The sequence below is a fragment of the Echinops telfairi genome, unplaced genomic scaffold (assembly GCF_000313985.2).
Source record: "Echinops telfairi isolate 266 unplaced genomic scaffold, ASM31398v2 ScPeMD7_443;HRSCAF=831, whole genome shotgun sequence".
Taxonomy (NCBI): Eukaryota; Metazoa; Chordata; class Mammalia; order Afrosoricida; family Tenrecidae; genus Echinops; species Echinops telfairi.
This window is the reverse complement of record NW_022104341.1, coordinates 35,489,113-35,497,473: the sequence shown is the minus strand read 5'-3', so window position 1 is coordinate 35,497,473 and position 8,361 is coordinate 35,489,113. Positions and strand designations below refer to the sequence as shown.

Genomic DNA, 8,361 nt, shown 5'->3' with positions numbered 1-8,361 from the left:
TATATATATAAAACATAGTGGTTAAGGTGTGAACTCTAGAGCCCAGTGCTGTCTGTCACAAGGGGGTGCAGATTATACCAGGTGGCAATCAAAGAGGGCGACATCAAAATGAGTCGCTGTGATATTTTTATGCAGTGTTTCAATGGAAGTATATTCTTGTTTATATACAAAATATCCCTCTGGCTCGTTACAACAACAAAAGCACTTTTTGTAAATCCAACTAACACGCATTGTTATACACATAAGGATAAATCTCTGTGATAATTTGTTTTTTGAACGCTGGAATTTCTTAGCACCTTCGGGAACCGTCAGAGCTGTGGTTATCGCCCGGTCACATGGCACTGGGGTGGTGTAGTTTGTGCACATGCGCTGTGAGCACTGGCTCTTGTTTTGGTGTGCTCAGTGTCTTTGTAATCCGTGATTGTGTCGGACTGTCAGGTGGTTGGACGACAATATTCTGTTAATTAGGGTTGTGAACCTGTGTCAATAGCTTTTTGGAGAATTACGTACAGAAAAACTAGAAAAGGCTCCCACTCAATCACTAGTAATGTTGTAAATAATGCGATATGATAAATGTAATAATATTGTGACTCCAAGTCGAAAGTTTTACAAGATGACTCTTGTTATTACTAATCTAATCTAAGATATACTGCTTTTCAGCAAGCCATTACTAATCTAATCTAAGATATACTACATTTCAGCAAGCCACAGCTATATTTATCATATACTGTACTACTATATGATTAAAATCACTGATAAACATTGCCAAGGGTTCTGTATGATCTGGAATTTAGTAACTATTCAGTTGTTATTCCAGTCAAATCTGAATAGGCACGGTTGATGGTAGCAGTTTCCTCGGGCTCATGCTCTTTAAACTATTGATTCAACCCCTTTCCTTGTTGCTCAGTTTTAAATAGAGTACCCCCTTGCTGAGTTTTAAATACAGAGAATTCCATAGAAGCTATGGCTTGAGAAAGGAGTTCTACTGCTAAATTGGAAGTCTAAAAATATCTGGATGTATCCCCACCGCCCTGGGGAGGGTAGAGGCAGCTGTGCCTGACTGGGAGCAGAAACCAAGAACTCTGTAAAGGTTCTTTCTCGGTAATCATGTGCTTCTTCCCTCTGTGCTCCTGGGAAGAGAAAGCGCTAGTCCAGAGTGCAGTCCCGAATGCCACGGAGGTGAAACTGTACAGCAACCTGGAAACGGGCCTGGGCAATCCTCTGAAGCCTATCGAGGACTTCTCCACAAAGTTCTTTGTGGGAACAGAGGTTAGTGGGAATTTGCTGCTCTTAAAAGTAATACTTAGAATTACACTGAAATAGATGCGTACGGCCCTACTCTACTTGTGTGCTTTATAAGGCTTTCTAATACGCACGGGTCCCTGGTGGGGCAAAGGCTAAGCGCTTGCCCGGCTACAAACCCAAATCTCAGCGGTTCAAAGCCACCACCCGCTGGGTGGGGAAAGACATGGCAGTCTGCTCCCACTAAAACGCACAGCCTTGCCAGGCCCGTGGGCCGGGCTACCTCTCCTCTAGCGTGGCGGTGAGTGGGGATGCACTCAACAGAAACAGGTTTAGCTTGTGTTTGTAATACTTATGATTATACTGTTCCTATGTCAATACGTATATTCACATTTAAAGTTTTCAATCTGGATGCCTCCTAGTTTCACAATTGAAATTTAGTCATAATGAATAAATGCCACATAATCTATATGATTCTTTACAACCCTTTTGATTCATAACTTATTGATTAATCTACTAATATGTGTCAAGCACCTATAAAACATGGAGGAAACCATGCTATGCATATGAAATTTTCTCAGAAAATATGTTGTCTGTTAGGAATGCCCAGTCTTGTAGAAAAGACGGTGAAATACTCAATTCAAAAGATAAACAACCTGCAGGACAGTCACATGGCTGCCATTGTCCGCTGCTCTTCTGATAACCTGGGGGCCCGGATGAAGCCGTCAGGGAAGTGCTGCACTGCGACCAGCAAGGCCCACGCTCCCCCTCCCCAGCCGCTCCTGTCTGTTCTGGTGCAAATTCACGCCCTTGGAAACCCACCCCAGAGGGTCACTCTGAGAGGGAGTCGGTGCCATGGCAGTGAGTTGGCTTGGTTCCAATAATCAAGAGCACACGGGGAGTAGACATGTGTTAGGGTCTGTGCAAAGTCCCCGGGTGGTGCAGGTGGTTAAGCATTCGGCTGCTAACCAAAAGGTTGGCAGTTCAACCCCACACAGAGGTGTCTTGGAAGACAGTCTGACAACCTGCAGTTCTGCTCGATACAGATGGAGTCGAGAGGAGCTGGCATTGTCTCAGTGACAGCGACCAACAATAGGGTCTGTGCTAGGTACCTTCCAATTTATGTCTCATTCAATCTTCATACTCCCATTCCACACCCACCACCCTCGAGTTGATTCCAGTTCACAGCAACCCTACAGGACAGAGCGGAACTGCCTCCAGGACGCTTCCAAGGTTATGAAGAAGCACACTGTCTCATCCTGCTCGCATGCAGTGGCTGGTGGGTTTCAGACCACTGACCTTTGGGTTAGCAGCTTCGCCACCTCACCACCAAGGCTCGGTCCTCCCAGGACTTGTCACAGCCCTCCGTGGTGCCTAGGAAAAAGGCTCGGTCAGAGCTGCTCTGTCCTTCATGGCTCTAGTTCCATGAACCAACAGAACTTCTCCCAGGCCGCGTCACCCGGAGGTGACTCCATAGCTCAGTCTCACGGGAATGCAATTTGCCTTCACACGTGAGTGCTTTGAAAGGGTTCACCAATTCCACACGCTCTAAGAGCTTATCAGCACCGGGCACGGCACTAGGCACTGGGATCAGAGAGGAATAGCCTGGTTCCCGTCCTTAGAATGTCCCTTGCCTAGTTGGGAAGCAGATACTTGCACACTGTGATTGATGCCCATGCCCATCCAGAGGCTGCATGGATTGGGAAGGGGAGGTTGGGGACAGCATCACAGAAGTGACCTGTGAGCTTGCTAGGTATTGAAAGTGAGAGGAACCTGAAAGATCAGCATGAGTGGACACATTCCAAACAGAAGTAACTACCTGAAGAATATTTTGGAATTCTGAGTCTAACACTGGTCTACGGAGCTTGCCTGGACACGATGGAATAGTTGGGTGCAAAAGAAGACAATGGGCCTAGTAGGCCAGGACACTTGCCAAGAGGCCTTCTTGCTGCAAACAATGGGACACTACCAAAGAGATGAATCTTTTAGAAGTTGGGTTCCATACCCAAAAATTTTAAGCAAAGGAATACCAACATGAAATCAACTGTAGAAAGATAAAGGAGCATGGGACCTAAAAGCAGAAATCAAATGTGACACCCACCACCTTCCGCCCCTACCGCCATTTAAACTCCTCAGCGAGAACGCGGTGCTACATGGGTAAGATCCAAATGCATTTGGCTCCTGTCTCTCTCTCTACCCGCTATCTGCATCATTCTCCCTCTCATTCCTTCCAGCTGCTCTGAGTTTTCCCCCATTCTTCTTATACACCAAGTTCTTTCCTGCCTGTGGGGCCCTCACTTTGCTAGGAACCTCCTCACCCATCAGTCAGTAGATACATTTGAGCCTTAATATGCACCAGGCATTGTTCTTGGCCCGAGGATATCACCTTGAACAAACATAAAATCCCCTACCCTGTGGGGCTGGTGTGCTAACAGGAGGCTCTTCTGCTAAGTCTCGAACCTGTGGCTTCGGAGACAATGGCACAGGAAGGCCTCTCTGGGCTCTACAAGGCTGGTAGAGGGCTGAGGTGGAGGGAGTGGAACTCTGGAGACAGAGACCAGGCAGCTGAACTAACCGAAGGCCTGAGCAGTGGGGGAATGGCCATGCAGGTGCGGGTAGCTAGGCGACAAGCTGATGGAATGGGCACTCAAATGCTTCCAACCTGTTCCTCTGTGGCTTCATTCGACTTCACATACCACCTGTGAGGTTCAGGAGATATTAAGAACTCTTTTATACGGCTGTGGTGAGCGTTGGGGATATGATCCGCCAAAGCTCTAGGCAGCTCCAGCGAACCCCGAGTACCAGGTAAACGGTCATCAGGAAGGTGATGTGCCGACATGGTGCAAAGTGCCTAAGGACACTACACAACGACAGACACCAGTTCTCGACCCGCTGTCTCCTCCCTTACCCTCAGAGTCATGGGGCGGGGAGGGGGGACTTGTTTTCTGACTCTGGCACCAAATAGAGTCCATGTTTGCTAATGGAATTAGAATGGGTTAGAGGAGTGAATGGTTGGTCCCTGGCCCCCATGAGTTTCTCGTTCACTTTGCATAATTCAAATGTTTGCTGCCTCCCCTCCCTCCCCCTTCTCTTCCCCTCCTTATTGTTTGCATTGTTTTTATATAACCACTGGGGTGGGTTCGACCATTGGTCACCAAGGCTCCTTTGCCCCTCTTATCATCCAGTTAAGAAACAAAACCAAAACAGCAAAACTGAAATCAGGAGACCTTTACCCCTGGGGGACTTTTCCTAAAACATTGGGCCTCTCATAATCTGTTTTTCCCTATAAAATGAGCAGTATGAGATCCATTATCCCCTCATCCTCCCTTCTGTCTGTCTCTCCTGGTTCTGTCCAGCTGTTCCCACCTCGTCTTTACATCAGGTGCCCCTGCCACCCCGTCCTTCAGAGGGCCCAGGACAGCTGTCATATGTTGTACTTACTATCTTGCTTTCCTAGAACCTTGTTTCCTGCTCTCGACTTTCAAAGGTACTGAATAGCACCGTATGCATCAACATTCCCTCATTCTCTCGGACTCCAGCCATGTTCTTTGAATACTGATTGCGTCGCATGCTGAGAACAAACCACTCAGGAAGGTTAGGCTGATCCTGCATGGATTGGGGCAATTTCTGTTGAAACAAAAATGTTAGAAACTCAGCACTTAGAACTCTACACTCAAGCTAGATGAGCCCCATAATTGCCCATGATCTCCATGGTACTGTGTGCAGATCAAAAGACAGCAAACTCGGGGTGTTTGATGTGCTCAGTTTGAGCCTCGCCCCTCAGTGTATTGAATTTTAATTTGGTGACATTGACCAGTTGTCCTGTGCTGGCATGATTTGTCACTAATAACACATCAAGGTGAGGTCTTTTGTCCTGGAAGTTGCCATTCTACTCATGAGGAACCTACCATATTTTTAGGAAGGTGAAGTAATCTACACAGACTGGAAAATGGAAAGAGACCCCGAAACTGGACGACTGACAAGTGAGTTTTGTGATTGCCCATTATAAATGAGTAGTTCCTTTTCATTGAAATTACCCAGGGAGGAAACTCGCTATGTAATACTGAGTGATGGGTGGTGGGCGGGCCCTCAGGGTTCCGGCCATGCCCTAGATTACTCCACGTGAGGCCCAGCACCGACTGCCCTGCTGTCACCTGGGAGCTCCTTAAAAAGGCAGGGTCGTTTAAATGGAGAGAAAATGTTTTGAGAAACGATGTACAAATGCGCTTTACACAATTGATGTGTGTATGGATTGGGATAACAGTTGTATGAGCCCCTAATAAAATGTTAAAAAAAAAAAAAGGAATGGTCTTTGATACTTCCCCAGGCCCACTGGTTCTAAACCTAGAATTTAATAAAAGTCTCCAGGTCATTTGTTTTCATGCCAAAATTTAAGGGGTCTTGGAGCATGCTAAGTGCATGGTCAGCAATTCGAACCCTCCAACCACCCTGCAGGAGAAAGATGAGGCTGTCTGCTCCTGTTAGGATTGGCAGCACCTTGGAAAGCCTACATGGGGTCACTATGAGTCGGAACTGGTGGCAGGGGCTTTGGTTTGGGTGGGGTCTAAATGACCCTTAAATGACAGAGAGCTTTAGACAATTGAATTTAAAAAGTTAGCAGTGATGTCTCAGTAACTGGACATCTAGCAGCTGATCCAGCAGAAAACCCCATCAATGTGAAAGTATATGCTATATTTACAATGAACGTGAAGGCCCCAGGACAGTATAGAAGTAACCATGGGACCCTCCTTTGGAGCTGAGGAGGAGCCCTGGTTGTGTGTTGGTTACGCATTGAGCAGCTAACTATGAGGTCAGCAGTTCAAAACCACTGGCCACTCTGTGAGAGAAAGATGAGGCTTTCTACTCCCATTAAGAGTGACAATCTTGGAAGCCCACATGGCATTTCTACCCTTCCCTGTACGGTCATCATGAGCCAAGATGGACTCAGTGACATTGAGTTTGGTTTGGTGTGGGTGGCGTGGCGGCAGACATCCAGGTCTATGCCTGCTCCCACAGGTCCCATTGCCCTGAGTAGCTGAGCAGAGATATGTGAGTCAATGCAGGTGTGAGCAAGAAGTTAAGGGTATAGGTTCCCAATAAGCAAAATCCCCTCGCTTTAATAAGCTCGGTACCTTGGGTTCATGACATGTGTAATTACTTAATGCACAACCTTGAGTTTTATCGTGGCATGCAAATATATTTAAATTTCACTTCAAAGTGTGGACTAACCACCACCAGCCGAGGAAGAAGGTGGCTCCTGGGACCTCCGGGCAGTTCAAGATGGTAATACATTTTCAGAATGCCAGAGGCAGGAGCAATGTAGCAGAGCAGCTAGTTACGTTTTCTGATCAATACTGTGAGTTGTTGGAGCAACTGGGAACACGAGGGGGCTTCAAAAGCTCATGGGAAATTTGACACCTAATCATTTGATCTCCCTGCTGACCCATTTTACATTTGTTCTCATTTTTAATATTTTCTGTTTTAGTTTCCATTGAAATTTTTCTCTGTTTTATTTTGTAATTGTTGTTAAAGAATTTTTTTCCCAGTCTTTTGTTTTTGCACCTTTTTCTGTATAAGAAATCCAGGATAGGTAAAGCTATCCAGATGGTCCGGTAACTGGGTGAACGGTTCCTAGAGGGGTGGGCAGGGGCGTTTGGGGGAAATGGGGTGCTAATAACAGTGAGCACAAGAAGGAAGACAATGTTCTAAAGTTGAGTGTGGCAATGATTGTCCAACTCTAGTTAAGATGATTGAGCTGCAGAATTGTATGATTTGTGAGTTATGCCAACAAAACAGTTTTAAAAACTCGTAGGAAAATTCTCATTCCATTTTTCCAGGAACGTTGTGAAGCTCCCTTCTCTGAGTGTCTGACATAGGTCAGAAGTCAGAGCCCTGGCTTGCTTGCAGAGAGCATGTGCTGAGGACTGCATAGCTCACCCCCTCCCTTCTTTAGATCTGTGCACAGACAGGAGGATGCCTCACACTCGACAAGGCTTCCTGTGTCCGTGTTGCCTTCAGGGTAGTCGTTTTAATATTGGAGCAAAAGCATTTCTACTTTTCTTATGGAGCATCACCTGACCAGAAGTTCAAATGTCTGGGGACCAAATCAGTGTCACTGATAACAATAGGGTAATTGGTAATGGATTAGGTGTGACCCAAGGGAGGGTCAAGTGAAACTAGAATGCAGACTAATTTCCTACTTTCCATTCATTCGTGACTTGAATTGCCTGTCAAACATCTCAAAATTGCATACTTCAATGTCATGAATTCTACTCCACTTCATCGATGTGAAATACTTGGTCACTAATGTACGGATGTTAGTTGAGCACGTGGGGCAGGTCAGTCTGTACCACACCCTAGTGCCTTGGCTTGGTTGAACACTGGAGACGCTGGCTCCTCCTGGTCTCAGGTGGTTTCTTCCAGCCCTGCATCCTCCTGAAGGCAGCTTTTTTTAAAAAAAAACTTCTTTCGAGAGGACCTATAATAAACAGGTCTCATTAATTGTTTTAAATAGATTTCATTTATAAAATCACAAACTTAAAACCCCAGAGCTCTATGTTTGGAGCTTATGGATATTTGTTTAATCTTCCTGACTTTCACTCATTCATCGAGTCATTATTGAGAACCTATTACGTGCCAGGCAGTGTGCTGGAGATACAGACACGGCCAAAAGACTGTCTTTCCCAAATGGGAAAATTCAACGCATCAACAAAGTGACATGACACTTTCATTAGCGCTGAAATTGCCAGCCAACACGCAGTGATGTGGAGGCCAGGGAGGGGCTGGTGTTCCTGGACGGTTAAGAAAAAGGCGTATTAAACCATTGTTACAGAAATCATAGAAATATATATTAAACAAACTGTGAAAAATAATGTGGCTGTCTTATAAAAAAGGGACACCTGTCCTTTGTAAGAAAAAAAACAAACAAATAATAAAGTAAAATGCAGGAGAAGTCAGTACAAACTCACTCACTAGGTGGTGAAATGAATACACGCACGTTCTTTCACACCTCTTTGTGTGCTGTCTACGCACAGAGCAGGCACAGAGGTTTACGTGAATACAACCATAGCCGTGGGACGACGTCTCAATGAGTTTTATCACATTGACTGTTGCTGCTGT

General features: G+C 45.8%; 1 protein-coding gene across 5 annotated transcripts in view; it reads left to right on the top strand.

Moving 5' to 3' along the window:
- DNAI3 (dynein axonemal intermediate chain 3) overlaps nucleotides 1-8,361 on the top strand; it is a 75,324-nt gene that overhangs the window by 51,716 nt on the left and 15,247 nt on the right. For 4 of the 5 annotated variants that reach the window (XM_045292208.1, XM_045292207.1, XM_045292211.1 and 1 more), the window contains 2 exons: nucleotides 1,139-1,269; nucleotides 5,162-5,225. The exons of the other annotated variant lie outside the window; for it this stretch is intronic. In XM_045292208.1, coding sequence (XP_045148143.1) covers nucleotides 1,139-1,269; nucleotides 5,162-5,225 — 195 coding nt within the window. The remainder of the gene's footprint in view (nucleotides 1-1,138; nucleotides 1,270-5,161; nucleotides 5,226-8,361) is intronic. 5 annotated transcript variants of the gene reach the window in all.